Genomic DNA, 20,103 nt, shown 5'->3' with positions numbered 1-20,103 from the left:
TCATAATGATTCCAGGAACACCCCAGCATCCTAATTCTAAAAACAATTGATTAATTAAATTCATTAAAAATTAAGGAATAATTCACTAGGCTGCAATTTAAATGACTAAAGCAAGAACCAATCTTTTTGTGATGACATAATGAAGTGGGGATGAATAAGCGACTTTGCATCATTCCTACACAGTGCCCGGTCTCCCTCCCATAATGCTCCGCTGTGATGCGCAGCCGAATGACACTACGGTACCCGCACACCTCACGCACTGTAGTATTGTGTGTTCCGGGAAAAGTCTGTTGATCTCAAATTAAATCCATTGCCCTTTTCAGTGCCGTTCGTGCTTTGTATACACATATGAAAAACTAATGGTGTTATGAACATGATGTTGGGTGGGGCGTGCCCTTGAATCGGACGTTTCTAGCACCTGGATCCCCCCCTGGCCGCCGGGTAAGTTTTGACCGGCCGCGCACGACGCAAGCCAGGCTGCCTTTGTTTCATCCGTCCGGGCCTAGCTAATGCTAGCACGGAGCTAACCCTAGCACGAAGCTGAAACCTAAAGCTAGCATGAAGCTAACTTCAGCTAACAGCGCCCGCAAACTGACATGCCAATGTTATTGGGAAATATAATGTAAATACATCGAGTCATTGTGCTCAAGGGGAAATCTTTATTATTCATACGTTGTCGTACATGTGGGGATATTAATGTCCTGTAAGAATGTTAAAACAAGTAACGTAACATAACTATTGTTTGTTATCTTAATTACAGCACACGTCAGTTCCTTTCTACAGTGCTGCTCACACCATGAATCAAATCGAATTCTGACTTGTTTTTATAGTAACTAATAGACACACTTAAAACTAAATTCATGAATAAATAAGTACAAGAATCCTAACTTTAAAAGCGCCGACCAACTGGTGGGTTAAATTTGACCTGGGCGAAGTAACGTTAAACGTAGGACAACATGGCACACTTGGCTAATTATAAGTGTAAGCTAAACTTACTTTACATTCTATTTATTTCGGTCCTCATTTGCAGTTGCTATGGACCAACCACCTGGGAGCTTGGATGATCTACAGCCTCAGGACTTGTCCACCTGCAGCATTCCTTCTGTGGTTGACCTCACCCGAAAAAGTGAGGCTACCTCCCTCGAAGCCATGCGTATGGGGAAAAGCCCCAGATGGTACCCTAACTCTGGGAACGGCAGAACTGGACTACCCCTCGCAGAAGCCGCCTCGTCAGACAGCGAGGTTCAATCTGGAAATCAGATTCAATCGGACAATGCCTTCTCCAACACTACCGTCACCCTGTCCTATGTGAGCCGCTCTCATGTCTATTCCTCTCAGGATTCTATGTCTGCGCACTCGTCTTTATACAGCGTTCCTTCCATCACCAAGTTCTCCCTTCAGTCTTCTTGTGAGACGGAGAACGGGCTCGGGGAGGGAGGCTTCGCACTGGGCCAACACTACCGACAGCACTCCGATGGGCCCATAGACCTTGCCACACAGGCACAACTGCTCCAGGCTTTGGCTCAGGCCCAGGTTGGGGATAAGAACGATGAGACGCAATTGTGTCTAACGCAGCCAGGGTCTCATGGCCTCAATGGAGGACTTCTTTGTGGTGAAGGTGAGGCCGATGCATGCGTACAAGGCGCTTTGGAAAACAGCCTTTTAATGGAAACTGAAAGCAGTCTCAGCTTAGAGAACGGTGGACAATGTCACAACTGGCCTTCTTCGGGTCATTCATCAACCCCCACAGGAGAACATCAGAGAAGTGGGCATTTGGGGTCCAACAAGCTATTTCCTGTTTCTGGAGCACAGGAATCTTCAGGGGCTGGAGATGGGGTAGCAGGTGGAAAGCATGGCTCGGCTTCAGCCACCTCCCAGGACCAGGTCTCTGTCCCCTGTCCACAGGCCTCCAGACTACCCAGTGCTGCAAACTCTCATCCAGAGGAGGCCGACGAGGTCATCTGGGATGGGCTGGACACAGAAAACCCCATGGAACCCTTTCCCTCGGAGAAGGCACAGTGTAGCGGAGACTGTCCACCCAGATTAGACGCCAGTATGGAAACCACGTCGCCTGCCCGTAAACGCAAAGCGGCGTCGCAGCCGACAGACATGGCTTGTCATGAAGAGTTTGTGAAGGAGGTTTCAGCCAGGGATCCGCAGAACGATAAGTCGGATGTCCTTCCTCACATCAATGGAAACACAGAGACACTCCCAGGAAGTTCTCCGCCTAGGAGGAAACTGCCGGTGCGTCTTGGCCGGGGAACAAGACTGGAGGCCATGGTCCTGAACATCTGCCCCAGCGCGTACAAAGTACCCGTGCACAATGGCAAGACCACATCAAAAGCCACCAAGAAGGCTGCCGGTCCTTCTCAGTCACCCAGCACCCCTGGGAAGGAGGGCTACCCCACGGGAGGGCAGAAGAAGGCATCCCCAGCGGCAGTGACGGTAAAACAAAAGGCAGGGAGTATATCAAACATGGGGAAGACTGACGGCATAATCACTGACAATTGTAAAGATTCTACCTCCGATTGTGAAATCTTCAAGAATTCCAAAAACATGCACAACGGCGCACCCTCAAAAACACCAGCTTCTTGGTTCCCTGCTCAAGGAAGGTCCAAGCCGTTGTCATCCGTGCCGCCCCAGATTTACAGACCTGACCTCACTGCAGAGTTGGAACCAGGGGAGGTCGATTTCCCTTACACTCTGCCCGAGGCCGGGGTGACTTTCGAGACCCCGATTAAGTCTCCAAAGAAAAGCCCTCCCGTGAACAGGGGCGCGGCCCAGGGCTGCAGCAGCGTCTCCCCCAGAAAGGCAGCCGCCAGACCTCCAAGGAGGAGGCGCAAGGTTCCCCCCGGCGGCCCCGCCTCCTCCATGTTCTCCCCCGCCGAGCCCGAGATCAAGTTGAAGTACCTCACCTACAAGGAGGATCGGCGGGATCCGCGCTTCGACTCCTTCTCGCCGTTGGTCCGCACGCACCCGCAGCGGCCGTCGGCGTCCTCGCCGTGTCTGTACAGCGTCATCAACTACGCCGAGGACGACAGCTCGCGGCCGGACGGCCAGCCGCAGGGCGCCCCCGGGAGCGTCCTGTCGGGGAGGACGCCCGTCTCCTCCTGCCTCCGGCCGGGCCGCGTCTCCGTCCACGGGCAGCACCGGCGGCCCCTGGTCTGCTGCCTGTGCGGCGCCTCGGCCAACGCCACGGGCCTGGGCGACCTCAACGGCCCCTACTACCCCGACGGCTACCGGGCCACGGGCAAGACGAAGGCCAGCGCGTCGGGCCCCAAAGCCAACGCCGAGGAAGAGGGCGGCGGCGGCGGCGACGAGGAGGAGGAGTCGAGTGACTCGGACTCGTCCGTGTCGTCCTGCAGCATGCGGGGCGCCGGCGGCCGGCAGCGTGCGCGCCCTCCCCCGGGGTCGTGGCCCCAGAGAGGGGCCGTCCCACCGCAGCCGACGGAGGGCCCGGCCGCCAAGCAGGCCCGGGTGGAGGGCGGCGGAGGGCCGGAGGCGGTCGACTGGTACAGCCCCCCCGTGGTGCCCCATGAGCCCTGTGAGTACTGGCTGCACGAGGACTGCTGCGTCTGGGCCGCGGGGGTGTTCCTGGTGAAGGGCAAGGTGTACGGGCTAGAGGAGGCGGTCAAGGTCGCCCAGGCAACGGTAAGGCTCTTTCATGTGATAATATAATTATAATAAATGTGTCGAAGTAGTCTGGGGATTTGTTAAATGATCCTGATTATTGCGGTGATCAATATCATATTGCTGTGATATTGCTTTTTAATTTTCAATTGAAAACGAGTAACGTTCAGCACATTTTATGGATCTGCATAGTTGTATTATTGTCGATCCAGATTTCATAAGCTGAAGACGCAAAAAGACACATACATAGTAGAGTAAAGTAAATAATAGAACTACTAACAGACTATTGCCAAGCCCTCCATCTCATCAATTGAACCAACTGTCTTATTGTTGTGTAATTTACGCTTCTTCCAGACGTGCTCTGGCTGCCGGCGTCCCGGGGCCACACTGGGCTGTCTCCTCAAGGGCTGTCCCAGCAAGTACCACTACCGATGTGCACTGGAGGCCGGTAAGACCGCAATCCGGGGCCACAACCTCAACTGCTTTTTGTCAATTTGTTCTGTTTTCATTTGTTTCATTACCTCTTTTAAAGAGGTCATATATATAATTTTTACCATAACTAAATTACAATAATAACAAAAGAAGTGCTTTACAAACAATTTTAACTAGCGTGAGAACATGGCAGTTGGTGTCTTCACCACCATTGCCGCAGAGTCGCTGAAAGTATATCTGATGTGACTCTGCAAATATTTTACTTGGCAGTCGTAGTGTTTTAAATAGTTAATATAAGGGAAACGCTAACGAACTCGGATTGGTGAGAGAAATAAAATAAAAATAACCCGTCCAAGTTAGTTAGACTGTGGAAAAAACTGCATTGGCTTGATGGCTGGCAACTTTACCATATAGTTTATTGTTGTAAGATAGATCAATAATTTTATATAATAAATTATTTCAGTAAATTAGGTCTCCAAATATATAATAGATAGATTAATAATAATAATAATAATAAAACTTTTGGTACCATTAAAGTTAAAAAAAAGTATGCAACTCAATGTTGCATATTAGCCCTTTAAACACCCTGTAGGCTTGGTCCATCCATCATCCATATCATCGATTATCTCGGCATGTTTACCTGGATGCTGGATGGTCTAGTTATTATGTAAAACACATTACGTTGATGTGCGGCCCTGGAGCAGTCGGACTCGAACGCGGTATGCGTGACTCGGCCTGGCAGGGCAGAGAACCATCTAGCTGGTGGGTGTATTTTATCTGGCACAACATGGTGAAAATCAGCCTATTGTTCTGCTGACGGGTCTCATTTGCATGTGTGAGACCAAATCTGATTCCCAAATCATTGGAGATTTAGTCTTCAGCCATCCTTGTACTGCTACTGGTCAGTGATGTGAAACCGCACCATGGCGTTGACTGAGAAGCTCTCCCATCGCTCGGACGCGGGCATCAAACTAGAACGCTGCTCAGACGGAGCTCAACACATGCGTACCGTTTTACTGTAGTTTTCCCGGAATTCTATCATCAATCATCAAAATCAACGGCTTCCCAGAAAGAGCTCCACTCAATCGCACGTCACACCAACCTTAGCGTTAATACTATAAGTTTACTTAACCCTCTGTGGATGACGTATTTAAACCTCTGCCCAGACAGGGCGCTACAAGTCCACACACACACACACCTACACACACACCTCGCCTCCGGTCTCCCATGGTTGTGCCGTCGTAGAGTATAATGAACAGGTAAATACTGTTACCTGCTTTGGAAGCAGAGTGGTACGTTCACAAAGTGTTTTGGGAAGACTTGCAATAACACAGACTTGCAATAACACTTGCAATTTTTTTTCAGTAACCTGAAAAAAAAATTGGTTAAATTAAATGTTGACGATCACACAAGATGTACTACCAAGTTTATGGGGAACACAACCAATTTATTCCAGGTGTGTGTCGCACCAAGAGATGCAGATGCCAGCTCAAGCCACAAAGCGCCTGCAAAACAGCAGGTCACCTTGGCAGGAGCACATTCCTCATCTAGAAAGAGACCTGGGTGGCAGGCAATCAGATGATATATTACATCGCAAAAGATACGGACCCCATATATACAGGAGAAAAAAGGGGTTCATAAAGATGCTGCAAATGATGGACCATAGATTTTGGTATTTTTACTTTGCTTGGAGAAATTCAGAAAAAAGTTGATTTTCTTTTCTGAGAATTGTCCATTAGTTTGAGAGGAATCAAGGTTTTTACTTTAGGCCAAAACGTCCAGCCAAGAGTAATGTGCCGTTGGCTAGTGCAGCTCTGGCAGAAGTGATTAGACCGATCTTGCACTGCTGCGTTATGATTTAATCATCAGGTCGGTGGAGCGGATCCAGGGAGTGTCTGCTGCTCTGTTGTTGGTCACTCTTCTTTTCTTACGGAGGAGTCGTTGTAACATCTCCCTCCTTTCCCTACAGACTGTGCGCTGGTGGAGGACAACTTCTCCATGAGGTGTAAAAAGCACAAGGTGAGCATGGAGGAGGACAGGGGGCTGAACAGACTCAATGTTGTCCTGTAACTGGGGTAGCTCTTGAGTCACATCGAGAGCACCTGGGTTAGTGACAGTCTGTATGGATCATAGACTTTACAAATCAATACTGATGGTACACAGCATGCACTATTTAACCACGGAAGTCAGTTGGTGTGATTTGGGCTGACTTAAACTTAAAGTCTTCATAAGGTAATATTATGAGCCGTTCGGGCTGTTTTATTGAATTACTGAACGCTAAAAGATTGGCCTTTCACGTTGTGGTCAAATAAGGCGTCATGGTTTATTTCCTACCCTATTTGATCCATTCCTATCATGTACTCGTCTCTCCCCAGAACAAGTCGTTGAGAGCCCCCATTGGGAACCGAAGAGATGGCAGGTGACGGAGAGCAGAGGTCCTCTAAGGTGAGTTCCCATCTTGTCACGCGTCATAAACCAGTAACCCGCTCCTCTGTATCGACAGAAATAGATTAATGAAGATGTTATGATAGGACGGTTATGAAGGAGCCGTGAAGCCCAAAGCTAGCGGCAGAGCTGATCACTGACGGGCCCGTCAGCGATCAGCTCTGGCGCTAGCTTTGGGTGACTCAAGACATTCACCGGTGACTCCTCCCAGCAGGTGCATCTGCTCCCCCCCCCCCCACCCCACCCCTGGTAACCAACAGCAACCAACAGGGGAGGGGTGCTCCCGGGCGACCCGAAGACGCCCACTCCGTCAGGACGCCGGCCGCAACGCTCGCATGAAACGGCCGTGGAAGAAAAGAAATGCACAACGACAGCGACCCCCGGAAGAACCTGGTCCCCCACCAGCCCTGCTCGGTGGTGGGAGACCGCCACTAACCAGCTCACTAACTAGCTGACAAAGCCCTACCCTGACCCAGTCCTCCCCCCCCACCCCAGTCCACCAGAAGGAGGGTGCACTTTACTTTGGTTGTTAACCAACACATGCTGAATTTTTGTAAAGTTTTTGGTATCATCAATTATTTAAGCGGAAAGTGTAAGGAAAAAAAAAAAACTTTTTCCTACTTTTTTCCAAACGAATATGATATGGCAATCAAAGATATTTAATGATTTAAAAGACTTTGTAAGTATGCAATTTTGATTTGCTTATTTATTTTGTTTTTGTATTTATCTTTTCTTTTTCAGTTCCTTCTTTAGTTTTGACTAGAAAGTTATTAATGATTTTAAAATCTGCCGGGATAACCCATCTTACCGGCTACCCAAGCGGCTGCTAGGGATTGGTGCACGCTCTGAGCCAATCAGTAGCAGCGGTGGTTTTACCCGTGTTTAGTGCTGTCCCAAGTGGTTTGATTTTAGTGTCCACTCCTGGTAACAAAACCCATTCATACGCATTTTCAGAGGCCTCCCACTTTCATACCGTCGGACATGGAATGATGGAATGTTCTGTCGTTTGGTTCAGTCTTTCTGTTGTACTTGTGGTGGGGTCTGTACCCAGACTCACTAGACCAGGAGCACAGGGGAGCAAGGCTTACTCTTTATAGAAATGGACCTTCGTTTGGCCAGCAGTCGTCTCTGTGGAGGGTAACAGGGGAGAGCATTAACTTCTGAAAGCTGTTTAGCTTACCAACGCCAGACCCCCCCCCTCCCCCACCCCCACCCTGAGCAGGAAGGCGCGGTGCTCTGCAAGAAGCACTTTGGATCCAAATAAAATTGTGAGTGGGGGTGCGCCCTGTTTGGGCCTTTCTCTCCTGGTTCTCAGAAGGCTTCCACACGGAGGATCTGAGTCATCTCCATCCACTGCTATGGAGGCCCCATCCTGACTCTAGAGGGGAGAGGTTTCCTGATTCCTGCGTTGGCTAGAAAGCACTTTATCCACGAGGCTTGAATGTGTGCTCCTGTCGTAGGGTCAGACTTTTGCGTGTGTGGGGGGGGGGGGGGGGGGGGCATGGTGGTGTGTGTAGATGCTACAGCCATCCACGCCTTTGTAGTATTGTAGTCTAATCGCATCAGAAGGCTGGTCTAGACTCTAGATTGTATATATGTATGACTGCGTGCAGGCTGAGGTATTCTCCGTAACTAACCTGATTAAACCGGCATTATTCCAATTGTCTGGGCCATTTGCGACCATGGTCAGCTTCCTGTGTTGGAACACCGGATTGTAGGCCTGTTAGTCGAGCCTAACCAAAGGTTGCCTTGGTTAACAAAGTCCCTTGGTGTAGTAGTTAGCGCTCATTCAATTTGACCGCAAGGAGGAGTTACCTGGTGGCACAAGGGAATGAAGGGGATCTGAACCCATCTCTGCTTCATATGGTGGTCACATGGTCCTGGAGGAGCACGCAGCCTTTTCTGGTCTCTACGTTTTGGGAGGGGAATTTATGAGTCCTGGACCTAGGGAGAAAGCTCATCATGTTTCGGCAGTGGATTTGTTGTACCGACTGAGCTTCTGCAAGCACGAAGACCAGAGTTTACAACTCTTCGGGTTGAGTGTCTAGGCTGAGTTCTGTTGGTTCACTCTCATTTTAGCCTTTTTCTTTTCCTGACTGTTGTACAATATGTATGTTCCCCATACCTGTACAAACAAAAGCCTTATCTCCCGCGGAGGAGAACACCTCCTTCTCCCCAGGGCTCACCAGCGACACTGCAACGACAAATCATTGGATGTACATCGCCTGCAGTGGACATACTGAAGACGAAAGGACACTTTTCCATCACCATTCATCTTCAGCTCTTGTTTCTGGGAGTCCTTTTGCAAGCAGAACGCCTTACCTGTGACATACGCACACACACACAGCCTGAGACCTGCATGAGACTTCAGAATCAGAGTCTTCTGTCTTGTCCTTCAGTAGAACGCTGTGTAGTGAAACACAGCCTCTAGAGGCAGTTTGGTTAACTGGCCACTAGGGGCAGCGTTGTACTGTGAGTTTCCCTGAAGGGCAAATAAGAGACCATCCGGGAACGGCTGCTTCTCTATCAACTGCCATTTTATTTAATTTGTCCCAGAATAAATAAACGGTTCCAGACGTCAACAAGCAGTTGCACTTCCATGGTTATGAATTTAAGCCTTTCTCACTGCGATGATTTATTTGAAATGCATTGTACCAAATGAAATTATACTTTGTTCGGGGGGAGTGGTGGTATGTATGTTATTCTAATTAAACATGTGTTTGGATTATAATATATTGAGTGTCTAAATCTCAGGGCCCACTTTACTTTGACCTCGGTTTTGTCTTTTCACCTTCTTGGTCTATTAACGGCTACAGTGACTGTTTGTTTGCATTCATCTTATCCGAAGCAATGCCCCATGTCTCACACAAACACACACACACACACACACACATTCCAATGCCTCCAACAAGCGTGTGTGAAGGCTGTGTGTGGCAGTGGAAGGTTCACACTGCCAAGCCAGAACATCTTTTTTTTAGTTGTTTCATATCGTCTGTTAATACCTCTATTATGTGCTCAGACGTCATTTAATGATTAAATATTTTGTCCAACCATGTCTCCTTCTCCCAAGTCTTTCCTTAGCGGCATATATAAATGCAGGACCTTTGACCCCATGGGCTGTTTCATTGGCCATTTGGTGGTGACTTGGTTGAATGCTATGAGAAACATCCCTCAATTCACAGTGGAAGAAAATACAAACTTTTTATTTGATTCCTCTCAAAATATATATTTTCTCGTTTTACCCTGTCAGCCCAGATCTTTATTTAGTCACAGCTTCCTGTCCAGCCTTCATTGTTATTATTCAGTGATTGGTGACAGTTGCACATATTGGATGATAACTGGTCAACTGGTTCAGTTACTGTGTTTATAATGATATGATGCAAGCGCTGGCAACCAGAACACTGTTTGTGAGTGTGTTTTTGAGCCTGTGTGAGTATTTGAGTGTCTGGATGGAATAGAAAACCACACTTTTTTTATTTTGTTTTTTTATTGTTGACTAAATGGGACTTAACAGGAAGACGGTTGTATTGCAAAGACAGAACCGGATATGAGTTCTGGTGGTGTGTTCTTCTACTACCTAAAACTCCACTTAACTAAAATAATTAGGATGGCTTCAAAATAAGTCACTGGACAAAAAAAACACAGATTACAGTTTGCAACACATTACATCATGGTGGAAGTGGACGAAGTAGGCTACACAACCAAAGTACTTAAAGTACACATAAAACCTACTGGACTATAAGTGAAGTTACCTCGACCGGTTATATTGGAGTATCCAAAAGTGCATTTTTCTTTAAGTTTGCACGCTGCTGTATGATGGGTCCTCGATGCATTTAAAGAAAACATAGCCGCTCTCATCTGTTGAATCCCCTACCGAGTGAGGAGCACCATATGTGCAAAACAAGAAGCCTGATGAGAAGATGAAGGGGTTGACAGTCAAGACCTGATCAGCTGATAACCAATCAACCAATGCATTCGTTGACGTAAGGAAGTGACGCAGAGAAACTGAAGACTTTTAACTCCAGTTCAGTTAAAGGGTTAAGTACTTTTTAAAAATAATTTAAAGGAGGCTAGGACAAATCCTACTTGGTGAAGTCGTAGTTGAGTCAGTTTGATGGCAGTTTGGGCAACTAGTGACTTCTGAGTGGTCACAACACAGACGTAGGAGTCGGACTACACCATTTCTAAGAATGGTGGCCTTTTCAGGGGGAGGGCGGCAATCTGGTAAATCTATGATCATATGAAACTATGGTAATATACAGTCAAGAAAGATCTCCATTTTGCCTTTTATGTATTCGTCTCAATGAGCTTTGCTGGCTGCATAAACTGCAGCTATGGGTGTGACTGTAGGCCTGTTCCTTGCCGGTTGAAACCGTCGCCACAGGTGTATCTGGCATGTGAGCGGGTTTGTGTACCCGTTACTAGCCAACAACACCATGAATGTAGAACTTCTAAAAAAAAAGCATAGACTGTTTCTTGTTTTGTTTTGGTAGCACAGTGGGCCATTGTTGAGTGTTGAGTGAGGGCGCAGTCCATGAGGTCATAGATTGTCACAAGATGTACCCTCCATTAGCATACTCGATCTGTGGCTACGTTCTGTGAACACCGTCCTCGTTGTGGACCCTTGAAGCCTAGGTCCAAAACCTTTTGGAAACTATTTTGGCGTTTCCTATGCTTACAACCTGCCATAACATAATAATGTATTTCTATGAGCCTCTTTGAACTACACAGTAAGGAGTGACCTACTGTGCTGTGTAGCTTAGCAGCATTTTTTTTTTTTATAAATAGAGCTTTAGAACATACACCTTCATGCAAATAATTTCTGGAAATTGCAACATGTTGTTCTTGCCTATTATCACAGGTACGACTTCCGGTTTTTCAAAGTAAAAGTCCTCTGCATTTCGTTGAATAGCATGGATAAAACCAAAGCATGGCAGGACTTTTATTTTTTCCAAAACCATGGAACTGTCCACTACGGCATTTTCGTGATTCAGGGAAATCTCTTTACTTTGAAAACTGGATCTACAGCTATAGCTCCTCGAAATGTGGAAATTAAATACTAGTGCCATGTTTTTATAGTACCTACTACGCGCCATACACAATTTCTTTCATGCTTAGCCTAAAGAAATGTTTTCCTCTTCCCGCAGGTGTTGAAATGAACACAACATTAAGAGCGTACAAATACATCACATTGGACCCAAACTAATTAGCTGTTGAAGTCTTTTTTTAGCACTACGCTGTCCCAGTATACCATAACAGTTATTATCAGTCAGGACAGTCATGTAACATTAAAATAATGTAATTGTGCTACGGCAAAATTCCACATCACAATATTGTACAGTTTTCTTTTTTTTCTCGGTTTTGTTTGTTTTTCTTAATATTTTTTAGTTTGGTCAGTTCAGATCTGGAGTCAATTATCATGCACATTTATGTAAAAAGAAAAAGTACATCTTCAAAGAGTTGTTGTTTTTTTCAAGTTAAATCATAATTGCTAAACTAGCATTTCCTTTAAATTTATATTTTCTCTCAGATAATACTTCATGAACATGAAAAAAAGGACAATCTGTACAAACATAAAATGACCAGACGTGGTCATGTGGAGAGAGCAGCCGTTCAACCATGGAGTAGATCAGGGAAGTAGATCCACCACGTAGATCCATGAAGTAGATCCATGAAGTATATTCATGAAGTGGATCCTTTAAGTAGAATCATGAAGCAGATCCATGAAGTAGATCCATGAAGTACATTCATGAAGTAGATCCATGAAGTATTTCCATGAAGCAGATCCACAAAATATATCCATGAAGTACTGTAGATCCATAAAGTAAATTCATCGATTAGATCCATAAAGTATATTCATGAAGTAGATCCATGAAGTACATTCATGAACTAGATCCATGAAGTAGATTCATGAAGTAGATATGTTTGAGTCCGAGAAGCAGAAACAAAGTCATCATGAGCCTGTTGACCGCGTTAGGAGCGGACACGTGTCAGCCAACAGTTCACCTCCTCCTTCTTAATCTCACTCCTCTGCCCCCTTTCCCCCCTCTGCTCCCTGACCCACGCCTTCAGCACCCCCAATGTGATGTGTACATCCAAGAGGTTCAAGTATGTACAGAAACAAACCAAACTATTGTACACCATGTTGGCACACGCCAAATACACCCGCCAAATAACAAAGACAGGAAGTCAACACAAGCTGCTCTACAAAGCTGGTAGCTGAACAAAAATAGAATTTGGAAATTGTACGATTGTTTTAAAATAAATAAGGATCTGGAATTAAGAGAAACACGCGCACCATTTTGAATCATTCATACTCAATGAACGGCGATATTTATTTATATGTATATATATACTGTTTATATATATATATATATATTGTTAAATGTGTTGAATGTTGAAACCCCAGTTTTCACTGAAGCCAAGTTGGAGTTTATAGCTTAACAGAGACTAACGAACAGAATGTCTGGGCGACACGTGGCTTCTTCAAAACGACACCTCCTCGCATCCCCATCAATGTCTTCGTTTAATTATTATTATTCTTTTTTTTTGCTTAAAATATTGCTTTAGGAAACACGATTTGGTCTTTTTTTCCCCCAACACATTTTTTTGTTGCAGAATTTTTCAATGGAAGCGAATTGGAGTCGTTCGATTCTCTTGTGTTTCCCGACCGTATTGGCTGAAGAGAAACATCCTTAGCGCTCCCAGAGTCCCGCTGGTGTGTCCCTCTCCTTACTAGTGCAGTTCATTATGTGGAGGAAACTCAGTCAACGCCAGCGACGTCACTGTTTGCTTCTCAAAGTAGACAAAGGACAGCTCGCTTGGTGTTCATCAAGTATCACAACCTTCATCCATTCATCCTTCAAATTACTTCCGTACTTCTTGTAAAGGTATTGGTCATCCATGTGTTCATGTGTGTCGGCTTTCTTTGTTTGTGTGTTTGTTTGTGCTGACATGCAATCATTTGAGTACATGCAAGGGGTTCGGAAGTGGTATAAAAGTTTGCATCACGTGTAGGCGTGTGTGTGTGTGTGTGGTGAGTGTGTTTGTGGTGTGAGTGTTTATCTTTGTCTGTGTGTGTGTCTGTTTCTGTGGTTGGTGTGGGTGTGTGATGTTTCGGTGTGTGTGTGTGTGTGTGTGTGTGTGTGCATGTGTGTGGTGTGTGTGTGTGTCGACTCGTCAGACACAGATCTCAATGGGCGTGGTGACCAGCATGTGTCCGCCCGGTGAGCCGTTCTCCCGCGGGACGCGCTCGTAGCTGTTGGTGGACGACACGGAGCTGTTGGTGGACACGGACACAAAGTGGTGGTGTCCTCCTCCTCCTCCTCCTCCACCTCCACCTCCACCTCCTCCAGGCTCCATCGCCACACCCTTGGGCCCCAGGTTGCCTCCTCCTCCTCTGTCCACCGTCACCGCGGGGGAGAGGGGGGAGAGGGGGGAGAGGGGAGAGAGCGGGGAGAGGGTCTGCTGCCTCATCCTCTCCACCAGCACCTCCTCCTCCTCCTCCCCTGACGAAGAGGCGGACGAGATGGCGCCCCCCCTTCCCCTCTCCCTCTCCCCCTCTCCCTCCCCGCTCCCTCCGTGACCTCCGACCCCTTTGCCCGTCCCCCCCACCACCACCACCACCCCGTTGCTATGGCCGTTGCCGTGGGCGTGGGCGTGGCCGCGGCTGCCGTTGCTGCTGCTGCTGCTGCTGCTGCTGCTGTTGCCGTGGCTGCTGCTGTTGTTGACGTTGACGTTGTGGTGGTTGTTGTTGTTGCTGTCGCTGTCCAGCATCCAGGAGTGGCTGAAGTAGGCGAACACCTCCTTGACGGAGCAGCGGCGCTCGTGCTCCACCGCCAGGAGCCGGCGGAACATGCGGAGCGCCTGTTCGGTGAACCGCCGCCACTGGGACGGCACGGAGGAAGAGGAGGAGGAGGAGGAGGAGGAGAGGGAGATGGAGAGGGCGGAGATGCGGCGGCGCTGCTGCCAGCGCACAAACTCCTGGTAGAAGGAGTCTGAGGGCAGCGCCTTCTCCCAGGGGAAGTTGCCCGTCAGCATGCAGAAGAGGAGCACGCCGAAGGCCCACACGTCGGTGCTGTAGTCCACGCAGAAGCCCTCGTGGCGAGACATGTCGCACAGCTCCGGCGCGGTGTAGGGGATGGTTCCGCTCACCTGAAGCACAGACGGCACAGACGGGAGGCGTGAGTCATGCGTAGGGACGGTTCCACGCAGACACGTCGTTCATGTCATGTTTCATGTTTAAAGGTGAGATGTTATACCACCAGGTGTGAGTGTGATTGGCCACTACGAGCCGTTTTGACACAACAAGTGGCGCGTGTCCACCAGATGTATGACGGATAGATGAGCACCGTGTGCTACAGTCAACTGGTGATGCTGGTGGACTGATCTATCCAGCGCACATCTAGGTTGACACGGCCACTTGTGATGTCAGAAGAGGCAGGTTTTCAAAACGGCTTGTAACGGCTAATCACACACACACCTGGTGGTATAATATGTCACCTTTGGGGGGGGGATCTACACAGTGTTTCTGGATTCATGACCAAATATTGTAAATAGCTATATTGAAATTACAATTGCAGCTACAATTTCAATTGAAAGCGTCTCTTGCTCAAGTATCCCTATAGGGATAGGCTGCCGATGTTGGGGATCGAACCGAGTACCTTTCAGCTTGGAGTCATACACCCTATCCACCCCAGATGTACTGTATCATATGGACTATATGTATGATGGAAGAGGGTTTGGTGAAAGCTGCCTTTCAGCTTTTAACAGCCAACAGACTCAAAGAGAAGCGTGTCCGCTGAAAATAGATGTTTAGCTCCAGGGTTTGCCTGAGAGTCTGTGCAGAGAATGTCAACTGAGAAATTGAATGTGCACTGGTACTGGACAGCGAGTGGGCCAACAAGAGAGAATCGCACATAAATTGTTTAAGTCTTCCGCATCCAAAGATAGAGTGTAGATTTTGTGCTTTACCTTTAGTGTAAATATTAAAAAATAATATGCATGTGTTTTACCTTTAGTATAAATATGTAAAAATATTTACAAGAAATTTACTTTTCGTGAAAAGAGGAAAAATAATAAAATGCTAATAATAAAAACACAAACAAACATTTGACAATGCAGGGTTTTGTTTCATTACAGTTTCAATGTTTGACCTTGCTTAGTGTTGGTGGTTACTGGTGATTTCTCGGAACCGTAGTTGCTTTGTTTTGTTGTGGAAAAATGTCGGGAAGTTTAGCAGAATGCGGGACTCCAGTAAGGACAAGGAAGCTATTGTCTGTATTGGTGACAAACCAATTGTGTTCTTATCTTAATGTTTAATCGCCAACAACTACCAACTAAGCAACAGCTTAACATGGAGGACAGAGAACAAGAAAGTATTTGAATGCTGCTTCATCGCAATGAGGACCATAAGGGCCCACCTGGCTGATTTCCTGACCCTGAATCCCGCCCACTTTAAGAGAACGTTCTGTCATTCAGGGTCTGGTGTCTGTTGCATGAATAGTACTTAACTCGGCGTGATTTTTTTGGGGATTTTCAGCCTCCTAAAATATGCTGTAGGCATCCAACAACAAAAGTCCGGAATCTGCATTAAACGTATATCTATGAAGATATAAAATGGACTGCATTTATACAGCGCTTTTATCCAAAGCTCTTTCAATGTTGCCTGACATTCACCCATTCATGCACACATTCACACACCGACGTTTGAGTCAGCCGTGCGAGGCGACAGCCAGCTCATCGGGAGCGGTTGGGATAAGGTGCCTTGCTCAGGGACACCTCGACTCTGCGGTGATCAGCCCATCGGCTCTACTGAGCTAATGCCGCCCACTCTAGAAAAAATACGATTCTAGAAAAAAAAGAAGAAGAATCAAAGACCAATCACACACTGCTTCATGTGCTTTGGAGCTCAGATGGGAGAACCCTCTAACTGAATTCTAAAATGAAATAAAGCAGAGAATGCAGGCTGAGCTCCAGGCAGGCAAACGGCAGCACCACCTACCCGCTTGACAGGGGAGCCAGCCCGGCGGGTCATGCCGAAGTCGGACAGCTTGACCTTGCGGCACTCCCGGTCGAAGATGAGGACGTTCTCGGGCTTGATGTCCCGGTGGACCAGCTTCTTGCCGTGCAGGTAGTCCAGGGCGATGGCCACCTGGTGCACACAACGCTTAGCCACCACCTCCGGCAGACCCACCTGGGGAGGGAGGGAGGGAGGGAGAGGGAGAGGGAGAGGGAGAGGAGAGGAGAGAGAGAGAGAGAGAGAGAGAGAGAGAGCAAGAGCGAGAGAGAGAGAGAGATAGAGCAGGAGGGAAAGAAAGTGAGGAAGAGAGGAGGGAGAGACAGACAGAGATAATTCAACATTTTCAAAAAAAAATAAAGCAATGTTTAAAAATATGTACAAGATCGTTTTCAAAATATATTTATTTTTTTTGGGGGGGGAGAATAATTGCCATTTTCAATATTTTCCACACTACCAGAAAATCCTAGTCCTAGTGTGTATTAACAGTAAGCATGAGCGAAAATGAGTCAGCAGTACCTGTGGGGGGATGATGTCGAACAGGTCCCCGGCCAGAGCGTACTCCTGGGCGAAGGCGTAGTAGTCGTCCGTCTCGAATGCGATGCCGAACATGTTGATGACGAAGGGGCATGGCGACAGGTAGAGCGACACGCTGTACTCCCGCAGGAAGGACTTCAGCTTCGTCGTCTTCTTCTTCAGGAACTTCAGCGCCATCTTTGTACCTGGAGACGTGGATGTGTTGTGAATGTTTGTGTCCATGTCTTATTGTGCAATTTTCTCACAGAGTACTAGGTGTTGTAATGTTTCAGGAATCAGGACCCACATACACCTTCTATTTGCTGAATACATCAAGCAATGAACAAACAGCAGAACATTAAATAATACTAAATACAAGTGCTAATAGTGGGCTACCAAACAATGCTAATCTACTCTGAATAGATTTAATTGTTCGCCTAAACAAGCAAACGTGATTTGAGAATGTTTGCTTTGTGCTCATTTGGGCTACGCTAACGGATGGAAGCTTTTCAACTGAACATGAACAACCATTCAGGAAACAGCCGTTTCAATATGGGTTTGTAATGGCGGTTTGAGGTGTGCCCTGTGGTTTGGCTCTGCCTCCGTTCTGAGTATCTCTGCCAGAGAGACCATTGGTAAGTTGTTAGCAAGTCGGAATCAGATCCAGAGAAATGTATTCAGTCAACTGGCTTTCAGTCTCAAAATAAGGTATATAAAAAGTACCTTTGATGCTAACATTCATTTTTTGTAGAATTGTAACATTGAAAAGCCAAATTTGAACATATTTTATGATTGAGGTTTCATTGAATTTTCTTTTTAACAATCATTGAACCATTTAAACACATTTTATTATGGCGTTGAGGTTCAAATTCATTGAACAATTTCAAACATTTGTACCATGACGACCAGACCATTGAATCCCCACCTTTTATTTAAACAGAGAGAGGGAAGAGAGAGAGATAAGGAGCAGTAGAGAGGGCAGCAGAGTGAGAGAGAGAAGCAGCCGCAAACCAAGAGAGAGAGAGAGAGAGAGAGAGAGAGAGAGAGAGAGAGCGAGAGAGCGAGAGAGAGAGAGAGAGAGAGAGAGAGAGAGAGAGAGAGAGAGAGAGAGAGAGAGAGAGAGAGAGAGAGAGAGAGATAAGAAGCAGCAGAGAGAATGTGAGAGAGAAAGAAAAGGAGCAGTAGAGAGGAGAAGAGAGATAGAGAGAAATAGTAGAGAGAGGAGCAGTGACAGAGAGAGAGGGAGAAAGACAGCGAGAGGGAGAAAGAGAGAGAGAGAGAGACCGAGAGAGAGAGAGAGAGAGAGAGAGAGAGACCGAGAGAGAGAGAGACCGAGAGAGAGAGAGAGAGAGGTAGCGGGAGCGAGAGAGAGAGAGAGAGGGGGGGAGAGAGAGTGAGAGAGACAGCGAGAGAGGGAGAGAGAGAGAGAGAGAGAGAGGGGGTGGGGGGGGGGGAGAGAGAGTGAGAGAGAGAGGGAGAGAGAGCGAGCGACAGAGAGAGAGAGAGAGAGAGAGAGAGAGAGAGAGAGAGAGAGAGAGAGAGAGACAGAGAGAGAGAGAGAGGGGGGGGGAGAGAGAGTGAGAGAGAGAGGGAGAGAGAGCGAGCGACAGAGAGAGAGAGAGAGAGAGAGAGCGAGCGACAGAGAGAGAGAGCGACAGAGAGAGAGAGACCTCACCTCTGATCTTGTGGAGCACCAGGTCCACCTTGCCGTAGGTGCCCTTCCCCAGCTCTCGGATCACCTCGTAGTACTTGTTCACCTCCAGGCGCTCCAGGTTCTGCGCTGCGATCAGCTGCAACTCGTCCAGGATGTCCATGTTGGCCCGGGACCCCAGCGGGGAGGAACTCATAGTGCGGGGCTGTGTGCAGGGGGACGGCGGCAGGAGGGCGGACCAGGGAGGGTGGAACACACCACCGGCGGGGTGTGGAGGGGGGGGTCTGGCTATCAGCTGGGACGGCTAGGGCGGTGGCTAATGCCTGGTGTTACTGCAGAGAGGGCAGAGGAAAGAAAAGGGTTTTGACCAGCCGAGAAACCAAAACAAAGGCACAAGTATTATAGTATTAAGATGTTCCCACATGGATTATTGTTGTTTTTTAATAACAAAAAGCGTAAGCCCACTTCAATAAGGAAATATCAAATGACTGAATTCTACTCGACACTTGTGTGGCTCCCTGATGAATGGACGGTTTCTAAACCCGTTTGGCCAAAGCCAGACAGAGTTTTGACCTTCAGTCTTATTTGATTAAAGATTTTCGGAAATGTCTCAATGGCTTCCCAGAATCCTTCAGGACGGAATGGCTGATATTAGATTCTGAATGAGGCTTTCAGGATTTGAGGGATGTTGCAGGACTGTTACTTATACTTATTTACTATTACTGATACTTATTTACGAATATATAAGTTATTTACTAATACTCATACTTATTTATTAATACTATCTCTACTAAACATAATTTACTAATACTAATTATTATTCACAAATACTAATACTAATTATTATTTACTTATCAGAAAAAAAAAAAAAAAGCTTCATCAACACACAGCTACAGAGTTAGTTATGTATTATGGCAATTATATTCATGTTCACCATTTCTTTTCTGACCTGCTTACGTATCGCCTCGTAGTGGAGAAATGGACTGGAACCAGCCATTCACATGCAGAGTCATTATGAAAGATGTATGAGGATTTCTGGTTCAGTAAGTACGCCCAGGCCAGCAGGCAGCTGCTGTATGCTGGATGTTCATATGAGGAGGGCAGCCTGTGCTGATCATCAGAGGAAGGGTGGGAGAACCAGTGGTGGAACCATAGTGATAGAACCTTAGTGGCGTAGGAACTATAAGTGGGGGGCAGAACCATAGTGTGGTAGAACCTTAGTAGGAGAACCATAGTGGTGGGACTATAGTGGTGGACCCATGGTGGTTTAACTATAGGGTGTATGTGTCGTAGTAGTAGTCTAATAACATGCTAATTAGCTCCCAGGGAAGAACGGCTGCTGGGAGATAAATGCCAGCTTGAGGGTGAAGCTCATAGTGAGACAAACCATGTGCTGACACTCTCTCTCTCT

The 20,103-nt window shown here is 47.0% G+C and overlaps 2 protein-coding genes across 4 annotated transcripts in view; one reads left to right on the top strand and one right to left on the bottom strand.

Annotated features, from left to right (window-relative positions):
* Window positions 1–216: 216 nt before the first annotated feature.
* Window positions 217–10,685, top strand: si:dkey-94l16.4 (transcription factor 20). Of its 3 annotated transcripts, none has more exons than XM_056576877.1 (6): window positions 217–441; window positions 1,031–3,651; window positions 3,985–4,078; window positions 6,032–6,081; window positions 6,438–6,507; window positions 6,722–10,685. In XM_056576877.1, the coding sequence occupies exons 2-5, from the start codon at window positions 1,036–1,038 to the stop codon at window positions 6,483–6,485; spliced, it is 2,808 nt and encodes a 935-aa protein (XP_056432852.1). In that variant the 5' UTR covers window positions 217–441; window positions 1,031–1,035; the 3' UTR covers window positions 6,486–6,507; window positions 6,722–10,685. The 3 variants fall into 3 exon arrangements, with proteins under 3 accessions (XP_056432852.1, XP_056432851.1, XP_056432850.1); XM_056576876.1 differs by having other exon boundaries at window positions 6,719–10,684; XM_056576875.1 differs by lacking the exons at window positions 6,032–6,081; window positions 6,438–6,507; window positions 6,722–10,685 and having other exon boundaries at window positions 3,985–5,390.
* A 268-nt stretch (window positions 10,686–10,953) lies between these two features.
* bsk146 (brain specific kinase 146) overlaps window positions 10,954–20,103 on the bottom strand; it is a 14,952-nt gene continuing 5,802 nt past the window's right edge. The window contains exons 2-7 of the mRNA XM_056576878.1: window positions 18,717–19,024; window positions 17,045–17,247; window positions 16,511–16,702; window positions 14,229–14,661; window positions 13,925–14,015; window positions 10,954–13,825 (exon numbers count right to left, since the gene is read on the bottom strand). Coding sequence (XP_056432853.1) covers window positions 13,687–13,825; window positions 13,925–14,015; window positions 14,229–14,661; window positions 16,511–16,702; window positions 17,045–17,247; window positions 18,717–18,888 — 1,230 coding nt within the window. The 5' untranslated portion in view covers window positions 18,889–19,024 and the 3' untranslated portion in view covers window positions 10,954–13,686. The remainder of the gene's footprint in view (window positions 13,826–13,924; window positions 14,016–14,228; window positions 14,662–16,510; window positions 16,703–17,044; window positions 17,248–18,716; window positions 19,025–20,103) is intronic.

The sequence above is a fragment of the Gadus chalcogrammus genome, chromosome 18 (genome assembly GCF_026213295.1).
Source record: "Gadus chalcogrammus isolate NIFS_2021 chromosome 18, NIFS_Gcha_1.0, whole genome shotgun sequence".
Classification (NCBI taxonomy): domain Eukaryota; kingdom Metazoa; phylum Chordata; class Actinopteri; order Gadiformes; family Gadidae; genus Gadus; species Gadus chalcogrammus.
This window is presented reverse-complemented; position numbering and strand designations above follow the sequence as displayed.